Source organism: Myxocyprinus asiaticus, chromosome 33, assembly GCF_019703515.2.
Source record: "Myxocyprinus asiaticus isolate MX2 ecotype Aquarium Trade chromosome 33, UBuf_Myxa_2, whole genome shotgun sequence".
NCBI classification, from domain to species: Eukaryota; Metazoa; Chordata; class Actinopteri; order Cypriniformes; family Catostomidae; genus Myxocyprinus; species Myxocyprinus asiaticus.
Window position 1 is genome coordinate 20852211 of NC_059376.1, and position 17831 is coordinate 20870041.

Genomic DNA, 17831 nt, shown 5'->3' on the forward strand with positions numbered 1-17831 from the left:
CAAGCTGCATTGACATTTTTGAATTATTTTGATTCAGGCTCAAGTTGCTAGTCTGTTTGACGTGTTCATGAGGATCCATCAGAAAGCTGTGTGATGTATGATACCATCTCGCTGCAGTCAGAAAGTATACTTGTTGAGACCAGAGTGAAAGATTGGGATGCTTATTTTCTCAGCACTGGTGAGGATTGATATACCTGCCTTCCTGTTATTATAGTGATTTTCCTTTCATTGGGATTTGAGTTTGGCGAGGGCTTATTTTTAACAATTGACTTTCAATTTAATATGTATCTATTTTCCCTCTCTATCTTGTCATTTTACCATGTTTTTCCATCGTAATTCATCTCTTTCTAATACTGAAATTACACAATTGTCTCAGTACCCTGTTTTGACCCAGTATCCCATATGAAAAGACCTGTCAAAGTGTATGTGTAGGTTTGCAAACAGATAAGTGGTAAATTCCTATATCTTTTTGTAGCACCCTTTAATGCCCAAAGCACTTTACAATTTTCAGACTTCCTGTAAACTCAAACCAGTTGTAAATTTTCACTTTTTCCATCCCTCTCTCATGGGCATTCATCCAGGCATGTTGTCATAGTGACAAAGAGGCCAAGCCCCAGCCAGTGTAGATGTGTGCCTGTACTTGGTATGGACTGCAAATTGCTTTCTTTATAACCTCACTGACAAAATCCTTCTGTAATATTTCAGTAGAATAAGCTGCTTTTCTAAAACCAAAGGATAATTGTGAAAATGCATTTTTCTAATGTAATAATAATAATTTTAAAAAAAAATAGTAATTTTGTGTACAAATATTATTATCAGCATAGCAAACCTGGTGAAAATTTGAATTAACAAATAACATATTTTTTTATCATTTCTAAGTATTTGGTATGTTCCTATTTGTTTTAACCTAGTAACAGCATGCACTTGAGCTGGTATGGGCTCCACAATTTTGTGCAAAACCTTTTGATCCATGTTATCCCAGCATGAACTATTTTTATTTATTTTATTTTTTTTAATAGATGTTTTGAGATTTTTCTGAAAATCTTTTGAGTTCAGCAGAAGAAATTCATACACATCTGGGATGGCATGAGTAAATGATAATAATTTTTCTGGGTGAACTATCCCTTTAAGCTTTCACATAAAGCATTTTCTCCATCCACTGGATGATTTGTAATTTGAAAAAAATGCACTATTTAGAGACAGCTATGTGAACTGTATTATCGACATTTTTTTTCTTTATTTAAAAAAAATAAAAATTAAGGATTATTGTTTTGTGGGCCCATTTGCTTGTTCCAGAGGCTTTGTTTTTTTTTTTTTTTTGGTCATTATGAGTTGTCATATGTTTTGGCTGTCCTCATAAAGGAGATTTATGTTGATGCTGTGACACTCATCAAAAGAATCACTGCTGCTTCCTCTTTATATACTACATTTAAATATCTGGGCACTGCTAAGTGAATGTTGAAGGATACTATTTTTTAACTAACACAAAGTGTCAGCCTGACTGTAGCAAGAATGAACATGCAATTCTCTCTGAATTTGAGCACTTTTTAGTTGGTATTATAACTGTACTCAGGGTCCAAAATTAAAGGGATAGTTCAGTAGGCTGTAATTCTGCCTAGCATCTCCTTTTGTGTTCAATGGAAGAAAGTCATATGGTTATAGGACAACATAAGGGGGAGGAAATGAGGACAATTGTAATTTTTGGGTGAACTGTCCCATTTAATATTTTTAATGGCTGTATCAACTCCATTTATGTATCTATTAATTTGTTTTGTGATTAAGGATCAAAAGAGAAAAATGAAGCAACTCCAGTAGAGTTCTCAAAACTAGTGCAGTGCATAGATTGGCTTCAGGTGCCAAAAAGTACATCAAGGATTATCAAAAAACGGACGCAGCATAATCTAGATCCTCTGAAGCCACAGAGGTGGGAGCTGAGTGAAAAATTTGAATTTCTCCCTTATAAAGAAAACCTCTTGGGTAATCCTGCAGTTTATGCAGAGTAGTAGGGTACAACGGGGCTAAAGGCACCCCTTAAGGAAATTTGGCTTTTTTTGGTCAGAAAATGTATCAAGGTGAAAATGTATTTATTTTTATTGAAAAATGGAGCAACATCATTTGTGTGAAAAGAAATGATAAAGGAAGGTTGTTTTGATTAAAATTCTGTTTGGGAAAAAAAAAAAACAAAAAAAAAAAACAGGGTTGTGAGGGAGCCTTTTACCCCACACCTGGGGTAAAAGGCTCCCTCACTTGGGGCAAAAGGCCCCTTGGGGGTTTAAAGTGATATCATGTACATACAGTACTGGGTCAATAGTTATAGGACACAATTTGTCAACTAATGCAAATAATTTTCAGACACGAAGATGCTTTTTTGATAAACAAATTAAGATGATGCTTACTCAAAATAACTACCACAGAAAACCATTCTATGTTCATTTCAAACACATTTGGAATTTATTACATCTCAAGTATTCTATAAACAAACTAATCTCTTATGATTGGATGATGTCATTTTTCATAAATCTATTCCCCCCACTTAATAGGGGCTTTAGCCCCTGCAACGGGGGGCTTTTTTACCCCAAATACTGTCCTTTCACTTATGGGACAATTATTGAAATTTTTTTGATTTAATGACCTTAAACAAATGAAAACTATAAGTATTTAGTCTCAAAAGAAATGTTAATTTCAGTGGTTTACATTATCTACATAAATGTGCTTGTATAGTAACAAACAGGTGTTTAGGAAAGTGTTGTGGTAGTTTTTGTATTGCTATTTAGTGTTTTGGGAGAAAATAATATCAAAGGAGCCTTTTACCCCACGGAGTCTTACCCTACTGTTTGCTACTGGTTTATCTTTCGTGGCACATCGAAGTTAGTGTAGTAGGTACATCAAATCAAACATGCACTGAAGCAGTTAAGACTTCAAACATATCTGCTAATGTTTACAAAGGTGCAACAGATTATGTGTTATTTTTGAGTCACTCAACTCATGGAAATTTAAAGGGGACTCTGCAAAAAAGCCATAGAAATCGAGAACGTGGGGATAAAAAAATGACTGTAATGAATAGTTGTTGTGTTATTAAGGGTAACTTTTGAAATACATTACACTCTTCTATTCTTAGCCTGTCTAGTTATATTGATGTTGCATAATATACAGGTTTGGTGCCTCTACAGACATAGTAGTTAGCTTTAAGATACGCTATTGTAACACAGTTTTTGTTCCTGGGTAGTAAGTGTTATTTCCTAATTGCTTATGCCTCAAAAGTATAGAAAATGGCTATTATTCCCCACAAACTTTGCTTTTGTGACCAGGACAGTGATATTTTGACATTTTTCCAATGAGAAAACGGGCGAATTTGTGTCTTTTCGTTCACAAAGTCAGAAAATAACAACATATGAATCCAAAATCCTTCTTTATCTGTGGTCTGACGAAGACACCGGCTTTGACCTTTGCCTCAGACAGCTTAGGGAAGAAGTCTTGAAGGTACTTGAAGGCTGCCGACTCCTTATCTAGAGCTCTGACAAATTGTTTCATAAGGCCCAATTTGATGTGCAGTGGTGGCATCAGCACCTTCCGGGGGTCCAGCAGTGGCTCCCAATTGACGTTGTTCCTCCCCACAGAGAACTGTGGCCAGTCCCGCCTGTGGTAGTGCGCCTTGGTGTCCCTGCTGTCCCAAAGGCAAAGATAGCAGGGAAACTTGGTAAAACTGCATTGGAGACCCATCAGGAATGCCACCATTTTGAAGTCTCCTATGACCTCCCAGCCGTACCCATCATACTTCAAGGCATCCAGCAAGGTCTTAATGCTGTTGTAATCCTCTTTGAGGTGCACAGAGTGAGTCAGGGGAAGAGACAGGTACTTGTTACCATTATGGACCAGCATGGCTTTGAATATCACTTTAGTATAAATACATGTTAATTTGGATTCATATGTTGACTTTATGTGAATGAAAAGACACTTCACCCGTTTTCTCATTGGAAATTGGTAAATTTCAAAATATCACTGTTCTGGGCGCAAAAGAAAATTTGTGGGAAATAATAGCCATTTTCTATACTTTTGAGGCATAAGCAAGTAGGAAATAACACTTACCACCCAGGAACAAAAAAATAAATAAAAATAATTTGTTACAGTTTAGTTTACATCTGAGGTGAATATTGTTGCAAACATGGAGCATTTGTTCTTATTAAAAAATCTCAAATCAACATTTAATGTTCAGAAAGCAGTCAGAAAAATTCTAAATATTGGAAGACTTTGACAAGACAAGAATGTATCCTTGTAGAGCATTTGTGTTTTGATGATGATCTGTTACAATGCTTGATGTAATTAACTGCTATCTACAGATATCAAATTGTATAGCTATTTGATGATGTTGATTTAAAGTTATAGGCAGGTCCATTTCCACCAAATTTGAACTCTCAATATTCAGAAGCTAAAGTTCTAAACATTGATTTGATTCTTTAAGCTACCAATAAGATTGTAGTACTCTCAATCAAACATAGAAATAGATGCAAATTAATTGATTAAATCGTAGTGTTTGGAATAAATGGATAACGTGTTGTTTTGAATGGTTATTAGTATTAAAAATATGCCCTTGCAGGGGAAAATGGCCAACCTGTTAATGTGCACCCCCTTGTTTTGAGCACAAGCCTGAAAGGACATACTCAAAATACAATGGCTGTAGTTCATCCCCACATTGTATTACAGGCATAATTGTGGTCTCTTTTGAAAGGAGACTCTTGGAAGTTTGTTGTTAAGTAAAAATCAATATAAGTCATGGAAAAAAGAATTGTTAGAAAAGCTCAAGTTTTTTGTAAAGTGATCAGCTATTTTATTTTATTTATAAATATATATATGAAATAATGTATGACACTGACCTTGTTGATGCATAGAAACATAATGGAGCGAAGCCACAAGTCTGATAATGTTGTATTTCAAATTTGAGGATGATAACTTTAAAACTCTTAGTTATTAGTTAACTCAAAATCTAATCTGTTAGCATTAGCGTCTAAATTCAGAATAGTAAACATTATAAAATAAACATTATCTTGTCCATATATTTGACTTCCAATCATAATCAAGTTGTTATAGCAGTGTGTTTTAATAATCTCATGTGGATTCCAGTCATAGAATGAGGCAGAAAGCAGATTATTTGCAGGTGAAGATGATAGGTGTACAGCTCTTCTGCAATTAAAGCTACAGAACTGTCAATAATCATATACAAATACCAGAGACTGCATGGAAATAATAGACAAACCATATATTTTTGTAATCATTTATTTACAGTAAGTCTCAGCAGTCAACTGATTCGTTTTATGATTGATATGTAATTTATTCTATTATGGTATGGGATGGGGAAGTCCCTGTCATGTGTGCACTGAGGTACGCATGATGTTATAACTTCATCTTTATCTTGACCATATTTGGACAGAGAAATGAACTTGTCCGCCTTCTAGCTTTGTGGATGTTTGGAAATCAATTTATGAAATTGCAGCGTGTCAGTGGATCATATCGCATAATTTAGTGGAAAATTGACTTCAATAATAATTCTCTATGAAGTAAATATGAGAATATATCACAATTTCCGTAAATGTGAACACTGTTGGACTAAATGTTCTATTGGATGTTGTTCACTGAAGCCTGCTAAGGATAACTCGTATGGAGATTACATAACTGAATAGGTATGTGCGTCTTTATAACGTTTAATTTTCATAACTCTTGCTTTGATATTTTGATAAATTGAAATGAATTAAGAAATTACTCAGTAACATTTTTATTGTGTAACATTTGCTAAATATCAAAGCTGTAGTAGTATGCCTTTTTCATGATGTATAGTCAGTCATGATTAAATAAGAATTGAATGTTAATAACATACAGTTAATGCAAACAATACTGATTGTAAAATCACCAGCGATCCCTTCAAATGACCCCTTAATAAATATATTTCTGACACTGACTCAGATGTACTCAAATTGTTAACAAATTATTATGCAAAGTTTGACCATCTCTCTGCTTCTGTTTTTTTTTTTTTTTTATTTATTGTTTTTTTTTTTAGTTGGCGTCAAGCATCTATAGCTTTGCTTGCTCACTTTGGAATCATCACACAGACACATTTCTACAGCAGATCTACGCTGGAGACCAACAGACTGCTCTCAGCTCCCTGGAGCGTACGCTGCTCTCTCTGAAAGGTACACACACATGCACACATGTATTCACACACACCCAGTGCTGCAACACGTACTCGATGATGCTTAGAATATGTCCCTGCAGATTACTGAATTAGACAGCAGTACATAAAAGCACAGACATTAGAAAAATTACTTCCTCCATGGACACTTTCAGACTCTTTAAAGTCTCTTTAAAGAATAATATTCCTTATAAAACAAGTGGAGATATTTGAATCAAAATGAGAAGTTTTTTTAGTCTGTTAGTTTTTATCTACAGTATATGCAAATGTGCCATTAAACTTGGCAAAATTCACTTTTAGCAGAGACACACATTTAAATTTGCAGTCCTTCTCTTCTAGGACAACAGATCAAAAATAGTGATGATTCATTCTGCACTACACAGCTTTTTGTCCAATCAAATACTCTTTAGAATGAGAATTACCCACCCCCCTAATCCTACCCACTTCTGAATAACAGTAGCAAGTAGCAAATCATGATTCATGACTGTGATGTAAACTATCACCCTGTCTTCACCAGATGCAAATATTGCGTCAAAAGCCTATCATTCCAATTTTAATCATTATTGCAGTCATCATTGGAAGAGTGTGTTGCGTCAAACTATGCCAACAGTGGACAGATGCCTTGCTCTATCGCTGCAGAGCTACTTAAGCCACTTTATTTTCCCGTCTGTCTTAAAATCATTTTACTTACTAATTATCATTCATGTGAATCTTTCTGCCATAAATTTTATTTGTTACATATTTAAATAACTGCCACATTAAAGCCAGCTTGAAATATTTCTGGTCTCTGGTCTACGATTTCAAGAAATCTTTTTTCTTACCTCATTTATATGCAGTTTTAGCAACAATAACATTATAATAATTATTATTATGGCTGTGAATCGATTAAAACAAACATTAAAATATAGTAATAAATATATTTATTTGATACTTTGTCTTAAAGGAGTTGCAAGAAACTGGCTAGTCATCATTTATTTTAATTATTTAAACTTAAAAAAATAAAATAATTGCGGATAGAGTTAGACAAATTTTTTACAGGTTTATACATGGCATAAAATCAGTGGACATGCTGCAATTAAAAGTTGGGCATATTCTTCTGCCATATTCCAGTGGACATTTTTAATAATAGGATCAAATGGGATTCAATTAATATCAAGCATTATTGGCAAGATGACAAATAAATCTATAAATTCGCTTTGTTTATTATGCCCTATATACATACGTCGCATTAAATGAATAAGCGTGCACTGCTCCACACAATTAGTTTCTGTGCAAGGATGTGCTGTTGAGTTGAGCGTGTACCTCCTGGAAATTTATATATGCCATTTTTAGTCACAGGAAGTGAAGAAAAACATTAGGGAACTTTAAGGAAGTGAAAAAAATTAAATAAAACGGATACTGCATTAATTGCATTATTTGTATTTTTACGATTTAAACAGTAAAATATTAATTGCAGAAGTCAACGTGTTAAATTTCCCTGCCCTAATAATTAAATTAATTGTTTATACCAGTGGATTTCCATTTGAAATAAAGTCGATTTCCCATTTAATTGTTGTTAAAGCATACTTGAGCTCACAGATGATTAGTCCGTAATATCTGCACGTTATTTAGAATGATCATTTCGACACTCTAAGTGTAGACAGGCTCAAGCCATTGCAGACCGCCAACGAATGTGTCTGGTGTAGATAGGGTCTAAAAAAAATCTTATGTTTTGTATTGGTTCTTTCTTCACATTTTGCAGTTCTTCGGAAGCTGACAGTACATGGATTTATTGAGCCACATAACAACATGGAAGTCATGGTGAGTGTGTGGATATTCCAAACAATAAGTAAAGGTGCATCATAATTTGTGCATAATAGCTGAGAGAGATGAATATTCTAAATGCATTATTTTTAATAAAAAGAAATCATGTGGTAATAAAGGAAAATCTTGAAAAAGAAATGTATTCTTTTTAACAAACAACTTTTGCATTCTTCGCATTCCACTTCAGTTCTATAGGCTTTATCAGCAATTGCTTAGTTACTTAGTTACTTTTTCATTATAATGTTTACTATTGCTTGTGTATATCACACTGCTCCTCCCATAAAAATGAATTTTGGAGAAAAAAAAAAAAAAGAAGGTAAATCAGCTTGAGGGTTATGATGCTGGAGCTTTGACATAAAAAATTATTCTGCATAAATGACATTCATGTTGGGGATTGGGGGAAAAATAGGTCAGGATGAATATTCCATGCAATACATACACTGATCAGCCACAACATTAAAACCACCTGCCTAATATTGTGTAGGCACCTCTTGTGCTGCCAAAACAGCGCCAACCCGCATCTCAGAATAGCATTTTGAGATGCTATTCTTCTCACCACAATTGTACAGAGCAGTTATCTGAGTTACCGTAAACCTTGTCAGTTCGAACAAGTCTGGCCATTCTCTGTTGACCTCTCATCAACAAGGCATTTCCATCCACAGAACTGCCGGTCACTGGATGTTTTTTGTTTTTGGCACCATTTGGAGTAAATTCTAGAGACTGTTGTGTATGAAAATGCTTTCCTTCAACCCTGACCAGTCCCCCTTTGGCAGCAATTACAGCCTAAAGTCTTTTTGGGTATGATGCAACAAGCTTTGCACACCTGGATTTGGGATTTTTTTAGCCATTCTCTGCAGATCCACTCAAGCTCTGTCAGGTTGGATGGGGACCGTCGGTGGACAGCCATTTTCAGGTCTCCCCAGAGATGTTCGATTTTGTTCAAGTCCGAGCACTGGCTCGGCCACTCAAGGACATTCACAGAGTTGTCCCTAAGCCACTCTTGCGTTGTCTTGGCTGTGTGCTTATTGTCATTGTCATGTTGGAAAGTGAACCTTCAGCCAAGTCTAAGGTCCTGAGCACTCTGGACCAGGTTTTCATTAAGGATATCATTGTATTTTGTTGCATTCAGCTTTCCTTCAACCCTGACCAGTCCCCCAGTACCTGCCGCTAAAAAACCCCCACAGCATGATGCTACCACCACCATGCTTCACTGTTGGGATGGTATTGCGCAGGTGATGAGCGGTGCCTGGTTTCCTCCAGACATGATGCTTGGAATTGAGGCCAAACAATTCAATCTTTGTTTCATCAGACCAGAGAATCTTGTTTCTCACAGTCTGGGAGTCCTTTAGGTGCTTTTTTGTTTTCTTGCACTGAGGAGAGGCTTTTGTCTAGCCACTCTGCTGTAAAGCCCAGATCAGTGGAGTGTTGCAGTGATGGTTGTCCTTCTGCAAGTTTCTCCCATCTCCACACATGATCTCTGGAGCTCAACCAGAGTGACAATCAGGTTCTTGGTCACCTCTCTTACCAAGGCCCTTCTCCCCCAATTGCTCAGTTTGGCTGGGCAGCCAGCTCTAGGAAGAGTCCTGGTTCTTCCATTTAAGAATTATGGAGGTCACTGTGCTCATGGGAACCTTCAATGCAGCCAAAACATTTTTGTAGCCTTCCCCAGATCTGTGCCTCGACACAGTCCCGTCTCTGAGCTCTGCAGACTGTTCCTTTGACCTCATGGCTTGATTTTTGCTCTGATATGCATTTTCAGCTGTAAGACCTTATATAGACAGGTGTGTGCCTTTCCAAGTCATGTACAATCAATTGAATTTGCCACAGGTGGTCTCCAATCAAAGTGTAGAAACATCTCAAAGATGATCTAGAGAAATGGGATGCACTTGAGCTAAATTTCAAGTGTCATAGCAAAGGGTCTGAATACTTATGTCAATGTGATATTTCTGTTTTTTCTTTTTAATAAATTTGCAAAGTTATCAAAAACTTTGTCATTATGGGGTAAGGAATGTAGATTGATGTGGATTTTTTTTTTAAAAATTGTACTTTTTTTTATTTTTTATATAAAAGCATTTTATCTAAAGTCTGCAACACAACAAAATGTGAAAAAATTAACGGGTCTGATTAATTTTTGAATGCACTGCACATTGTTCACCTTTCTTTGATCCTTAAGAAGTAATTGTGATATATTTGTTGCATTTAAATGGGATAAATTAGATTTTTGTTAGTGCTATATATGATGCAGTCTGGATTTGCCGGCACACAGCACACGCTGTAGTGCAGCCAGCCTCTGCAGGAAGCCCATATGGTGCCTTCATCTCTTAATGCAACGGCAGGAGTTCTCTTATCAAAGATAATTTTCACATTACATTGCTGTAATCCTTCCTAAACTTTAAGTCTTTGGAAGAAAAAAACTGAACATGGCAGGAAACAAATGACAGGCAAAGAAAAAGATTTTGTTGCAGTCTCTCAAATGCAACAATACAAAATGTATTTGATGAAATGGGTGTTGCAATGAGGTTAAAAATGTGTTTAATAGGTCTGGAAGGACAGTTCACTGGGATTCTCACACACGCACGCAATCAGTATACATACACACACATACAGCATATGGATATCTATGGGGTAGTTGACGTGATTTGAGAAGTTGACATGCATACATGCTGCGGTGTGACATGCTATACTCCATCTAACACTCCATTTTAAACAACATTTCGCTCATTTAATTTTTATGCATGCAGCATTTGTGACCTCATATTAATTGAAAGACTGAATGGAATATTTGTGAAAGTTCATTTGTCACACTGTAGGGCCATTTAAAATGAGCTAGTGAAGGCAAAAAGTGTTTTTACTTAAATGAAATGGTGACCAGTTATAAGATCTATAGTAAGACCTATAACCTATAGGCTGAATGTTTGTTGATTTAAAAGTACCTGGTATCTCTCAGTAATAGGAGCTATGTGGTCAGATATTTTTTATTTATTTCACTACTTCAAATCAAACAATTTTGTGTTGCTGAAAACATAACACAGATAGAGATTTTGAGATTAATACATTTTAAAAGTCCAGAAAGATTCAAGTTTCTTCAATTTTATTGCTTCAAATAAGTTCTCAGTTTTAGGCATGTTTATCTATTCATCCATTGATCCACTAGTGCACTTGTAGTCGGGATGACAATTTTTTTTTATATGACTACATTTTCAAAATGTCAGAGTCTTTATATCTGACATTTTGAATTTAAACCTATTAGCTCTGCATCATTTATTAATTTAGGCAAGACAACACCTCAAAATAGAACACTTTCAGTGAGCTGCAGCCTTTGGCTATCCGTCAACTGCCGAGCTACACAATTTTAGTGTTCTCCCAGTAGGACTGTAGTTCTGATGTCTCTCTTGAGACTCATGGCCATTAAAGTAGTCTTTCAGCACAAAGCCAGGCAGTCACTATCATAAAATATCCACTGTTTCCCCTAGTCCTCCTCATCCTCAATTCATCTTTACCCTGTCCATATCAAACACAGAACATCTTTAGTGTGTTTGACTGATGCCTTTCCAGCTCTGTGTGCAACACATTTGATTCTCTGGTATTTTTCTGAAACATTAAGGTAAAAGAAATTGTATTTACTTAAAGGTGAAGTGTGTGATTTCTTTGCCACTAGCATCACCAAATGGAATTGCAGAAATAATGACTGTTTTCCAGTGGGTTTCCCTGAACACTCCTCCTGTCTTCTATTGGTCAACAAACAGATAGTACTGCCCCAAACTCACATTACTGGTTGAGCCAATGTTGCTGGGTAAGGCTGGTTGGGATGCTTAAACGAACAGAGCAAATTAGCGCCACACAGTTTTTACACTTTTGTTGAGATATTAACCTATGATTGGCAAATTTGTAGTTGCCTCTGCACATTAAACTGAATAGAAGAAAATGTAATCTTGATGATGAAAGGATTATCCTTATCCAGTTATCAAGAATAACTGGAAAATTCATGGAAATTCATTGTGGGAACCCAGATTTTTTTCATCAGAAAATTACGCACCTTTCAAGGAAGAGTTCGCCCAAATATTCTATCCATCTTTTCTATCCTTCATGGAACATAAAAGGTGATGTTTAACAGAATGTTAGTCTTAGTCACCATTCACTTCCATTGTATGGAAAAAAGATGCAATGAAAATGAATGAGAGTCTAGCATTCTGCTCAATATTTTCCTTTATTTTCCACATAAGAAAGTAAGTCAAAGGTTTGGAACAACATGGAGGTTAAAAAATTCTCAATTAAAATTTTTGGATGAACTATCCCTTCAGTGTGCTATACATGATTTCATTTTCAATTCACACATACAATGAATGAAATTACAGACAATTGTCCTGTCACTTATAAAAGGCCAAATTTAAGTGTTAAGATCAAAGTACAGCTGTAATTTACTGTTAGTGGTGCTGTAATTTCTATCTGCTAGCGCAGGGCTGCTTGCGTCTTGTTGATCAAACGGGTTCCATATATTTAATGGCCGTCCTAGGATTGTGTTCTGGCACAGCAGGAGCTATCTAAATCTCTTCTCCAGCCCACCACGTAAACAGCCTGTCTTTCCCCAACCTGGGTTAAGATTGCCTGAGGCTTTCTGCCAAAGCTGCCTTCACAATGACTTGAGAAAACCTAGATGTTTTGTTGTTGAAGCTATGATCTCAAAGACACTATCCACACCTGATTCCAATGCTTCATTTGCCATCTCTGTCTTCCCTAGGGCTTCCTCAATGCAGTATTTGAGAGACTAAAGCAGTTCTTAGAATGTTGTAAGTATTGCATGCTTTTCTTTTTAATATTCTAAAACTGTTTTTCAACTATTGTTTTGGAGAGGAGTTACATGGGAGTTTTTGTTTTTTGTTTGTTTTTTCATTGATACAGGAATCAAACTTTTATTATGGCTTTATAAATCTTCTCAGACATGTTTAACTCTTGTAGTCGGTACTGTGCTGTAGTATGTCCAGAAGCCATTGCTTTATGTGCTCATGTTAAAGAGTCCATAATATAAAGATTTTTGGAATTGTGTGGCTTTTAGTCTGTCTATTCACTTTGAAACCATAAGTTGACTTCCTCTTTCGGGAAAATGAGCCACAAATATTAATGACTCATCTTGCACAACACTTTTTTTTTTTTTTCTTCAGTCAAATGCTCTCTAGAATGAGAATGTCCCTCCCCTAAAACCGCCTGCCTCTGACCAGCAAGTAGCAAATCATTGTTCATGGCTTTCACAAAAAAGAAGAGAAAAAAAAGTCATTGTCATTGGCTATTTAAAAAAAATTGACGAGCCCTTTGGTGCGTTTCAAATTCAATAGGAAATATGTCAACACAGGAAATCTTACTGTATGGATTTTATGTGGTCTTATTTTTATATATTTGATACACAGTTTGTGAATTTAAAGATTTGTTTTTTTCTAAAGTCAATTTTTAGACTTTTAAAAGTCCATTCAAAGCTATTCCCAATTAGGGAATGAAGTGGTTTTGTATTAGTGGTAATGTGTTGTCATGGTATGGTATCTAGATGATTTAGGGGACCTGATTATTTGAATTCACTTGTTTTAATCCTCAACCTACCATGAGAGAACAGAGTAATTTATTAGTTAACAGCAGAGATGCCCAAACCAGGGCCGGCGGGCCAAAGTTGGCCCGTTATGACCTTTGATTTGGCCCGAGGGAAAAAATGCCATTAATGCAGCTCTTCATTTTAATGTTTTTGTTTTAACTTGTGTTTTATTATTATTATTATTATTATTGCATTACAAAAACTAGAACATATTTAAAATGTAGACAGTGTAAGTGAATTTAATTTTTTTAAATGTCATTGTTTACTTCAAGAACATTGAAATATGTGCTGTCTCTAGCCATGCTGTATGTACATTAAGGTGTATAAAGGAAGGGAACCAGGGCAACTTTTATATAATACAGTTTGATAATGCAGTGTTTACTTTCGGCCCATGGCCCTCAATCAAGTTTGATATTTGGCCCTTCATAAAAAATTTTGGGCACCTCTGTTTTTCAGAGTTTGGTTATATGGTATTGATTATGGAAAACAACATTTTTCTTGATTATTTTTTATTTAATTGGTTTTATTGAATGGATTCATTTAATAAATGTAATTTACCAATCTACAACTTATTTTATTATCACTAATATGCCTACATTTAAAATGAACTGTACATTTTATGTTATGATTGATTTTTCCTTACACAACATTTTTAAATGATCTTTCCTGCAGTTTAATCCAAAATAGTATTAAAATAATTAGAAGAGGTATTACAAAGAGAACTTTTGAATACATTCATTATTCTCATTGAGATGAGTATAGATTGCAAAGACAATGGAAGTGCTCATTTATTTTTGAAAGGTCACTGCTTCAAAAGATCTGAATTTGAACTAATTTTCAGCTGAAGCAAAACACAATAATGCAGTATCTGCATGCTTTCACCTGGAGACTCTATGTCCTGCTTTTCCCAGGCTCATTGCATGAGTTCTGTATCAACAGATGAGACAGAAGCAAGCTGTTATCTACTGCTGATATCACAAGCAATATGTTCCCCTGGCTGGGCCGCAGGTCAGGTCCATTCGGCCTGTTGGTATTTCGCTGTTGATGAGAGACTTAGCTTATGAGCAAACAGAATGTGAAATATCAACTCTGGGCAAGATAAGGTCCCCCAAATAATCCAGGCTTTTGGGATCTATTTATTTCATTTTTCTCTGCACCGAGAAATTGATGCCCAATCCCCTCGAAAGGTTACACTGCTCTATCACACAGTGTCACTGAATGCTGACTTGTAAGGAAACAGATAAGTCCAGCAGTGTCTGCTAAGTTTGACGCAAGTGGAGCTACTGCTTTTGGATTTGTAATATTTCGCTTTGTTTGAATCATTTAGCTATTATGCTTAGTAATGAGCATTATAATGAATTTGATGTTCCAGACAGGCTGCAAGTCTGTGCATTGCAGGGTGACATGCAATGGTTGATTCTGCTTTGGATTCTTTTGAACCTATTTCAGTTAGGGAGCAAAAATAAATAAAATAATTGGTCATATTGTGTCTAAAATGTAAGTTGCGCAATATTAACTTCTTGTTTTTAGAACTCTTATGTAAGAGCAATATCACACTCGCAATTGTGCTGTTGTAGTGAAATGTACTGTACCTGCGGCCTCCTGTCTACAGCCGAATCACATCCATGCTCATATTTAGTACAGCACTCTTGCTCATGGGATATATCTTAAATACAGAGATTCAGGGTTACGTTTTCCATCCTTTCACCTTTATACCTCAACTGGAACTTTTTGCAGGTCGGCAAGTTGGACCAGACAGCCTTTGCAGAGAAAAGCTGGAGAAGACCGTCATTTTGTACACCAAAGTTGTAAGTTAAGTTCACTCAATTAGAGGGCAAAGAAAATCAGCTGGCCACTTACACTTGACATATTGAGTGCTTCACTCTCACAGATTTTCTGCCATGCTCTATCTCGAAAGAACTGCAGTTTAACATCAGTCTCTTATGCTGTTTGTTAGCTGCTGGACTTCCTGGAATATCACCCGTGGCCTTTCATCCCCCTCATTCAGCACTCGCTAGAGTTCGCTGTCAGCTACGTGTTCACCGAGGCCGGGGAGGGGGTTGTTTTCGAGCGCTTTATTGTGCAGTGCATGAACCTCATCAAGATGATAGTCAAAAATGATGCCTACAAACCTGCCAAGAACATTGAAGGTAGGCAGACCATCATCGCTGTGCGTAATGACTTTGGCTTGCTCAGACTTCATTTTAAAGTTCTGGCTTATGTGAAATGGGAAATGGATAACAGCTTTTAAAGACATCAAGAAAAATTTTTAGGTGTTAGAGGGCATGGGAGAATTGATGATGTTTTGTAATGCAGTCGGCCTCCCAAATTGTTCAATCATGACTGCAGATCCCTGGATAGAGATTGAAGTAAACTGATATAAAAAAATATGTCTCTCGTTTTATTGCTGATCTAATAGACTGTATGAGCATAATTTCTTAGATGTTTTAATAAACTCTATTATGTTGAACATTATGCATAACTGTATATTGAAGTGATTTTGCCATATGCATTCCAGACAGTAAACCGGAGAGCCTGGAGGCCCATAAAATAAAGACTGCATTCTTTACACACCAAACACTGACAGAGATCGGCAGAAGACTGGTTTCCAAATACTTTCTGCTAACAGATGAAGAGCTGACCATGTGGGAAGAGGATCCTGAGAGTTTTGGTAAGAACAAATGATACATTCATCAACATATCATTAACTTTTTTCCATTTTTTGTCATAGAAACAGTAGAGAAAATTTATGGTGAGAGAGGGGCAGTGGGGCTGTTAAATGACATGAGCCAGAATCTATTTTCTTTTATGAGAGCCACATATCTGTTTCTGGAGAATGTGCGGCAACTGCTATAGATGCAGTCGGTAATGCATCATGAACTGGGGGCATGGTTTATCGTGGGGTAAAATAAATCACAGTTACCATAGTTAACCAATCATTCTTATGAGGAAAACGTGAAATATCTGATAGATCTATATATTTTTTACAAAAAGTTTGATGTTTTGATGTGTGGTTCCCATCTTCTCCCAAAATTGAATGCAGCCACTTTCAGTTGGCAAGCAACAAAAATTCAGTTCTGGGACTTTTGGCTTTGTCTGATGTGCTTAAAACTACATAACTTTTTGGCCTGATTTTTTATTTTATTTTCTTTTATTGTAAAAATAGCATTATCAGATATTTCTCCCTGTTTTCTTCATATGACTGAATATATTGTGGTAACCTCCTTGCCGGCTGTATCTATGCCACTGCTGCAACAACACCACTACTTAAAAAAAAAAAAATAATAATTCCTGCATACAGTTGAAGTCATTAGTTTACATACACTTAGGTTGAAGTCATTAAAAGTCATTTTATAACCACTCCACAGATTTAATATTAGCAAACTATAGTTTTGGCAAGTCATTAGGGCATCTGCTTTGTGCCTGACACAAGTAATGTTTCCAACAATTGTTTACTGACAGATTGTTTCACTTTTAATTGACTTTATCACAATTCCAGTGGGTCAGAAGTTTACATACACTATAACATAACTGTGCCTTTAAGCAGCTTGGAAAATTCCAGAAAATAATGTCAAGCATTTAGACAGTTAGCCTATTAGCTTCTGATAGGTGTATCTGTGGATGTATTTTAAGGCCTACCTTCAAACTCAGTGCCTCTTTGCTTGACATCATGGGAAAATCAAAAGAAATCAGCCTCAGAAAAAAAATTGTGGACCTCCACAAGTCAGGTTCATCTTTGGGAGTGATTTACAAATGCCTGAAGGTACCACATTCATCTGTACAAACAATAGTATTCAAGTATAAACACCATGGGACCACGCAGCCATCATACCCCTCAGGAAGGAGACGCATTCTGCCTCTTAGAGATGAACGTAGTTTGGTGCGAAAAGTGCAAATCAATCCCAGAACAACAGCAAAGGACCTTGTGAAGATGCTGGAGGAAACAGGTAGACAACTATCTATATCCACAGTAAGACGAGTCCTATGTCGCCATAACCTGAAAGGTTGCTCAGCATGAAAGAAGCAACTGCTCCAAACCCACCATAAAAAGCCAGACTACAGTTTGCAAGTGCACAGGGGAACAAAGATCTTACTTTTTGGAGAAATGTCCTCTGGTCTAATGAAACAAAAATGTAACTCTTTGGCCATAATGACTAGTGCCTGACCGATATATCGGCCGGCCGATATTATCGGCTGATATTAGCCTTTAACCGATATATCGGTAACGGCATATATTTTACCGATATGCTGCGATATGAAAACTTTTTT

General features: G+C 36.1%; 1 protein-coding gene across 3 annotated transcripts in view; it reads left to right on the forward strand.

The window, feature by feature from the left end:
* LOC127424369 (importin-11) overlaps positions 1–17831 on the forward strand; it is a 178020-nt gene that overhangs the window by 31358 nt on the left and 128831 nt on the right. For all 3 annotated transcript variants that reach the window (XM_051669497.1, XM_051669498.1, XM_051669496.1), the window contains exons 6-11: positions 6050–6182; positions 7923–7981; positions 12723–12771; positions 15300–15370; positions 15520–15712; positions 16081–16233. In XM_051669497.1, coding sequence (XP_051525457.1) covers positions 6050–6182; positions 7923–7981; positions 12723–12771; positions 15300–15370; positions 15520–15712; positions 16081–16233 — 658 coding nt within the window. The remainder of the gene's footprint in view (positions 1–6049; positions 6183–7922; positions 7982–12722; positions 12772–15299; positions 15371–15519; positions 15713–16080; positions 16234–17831) is intronic.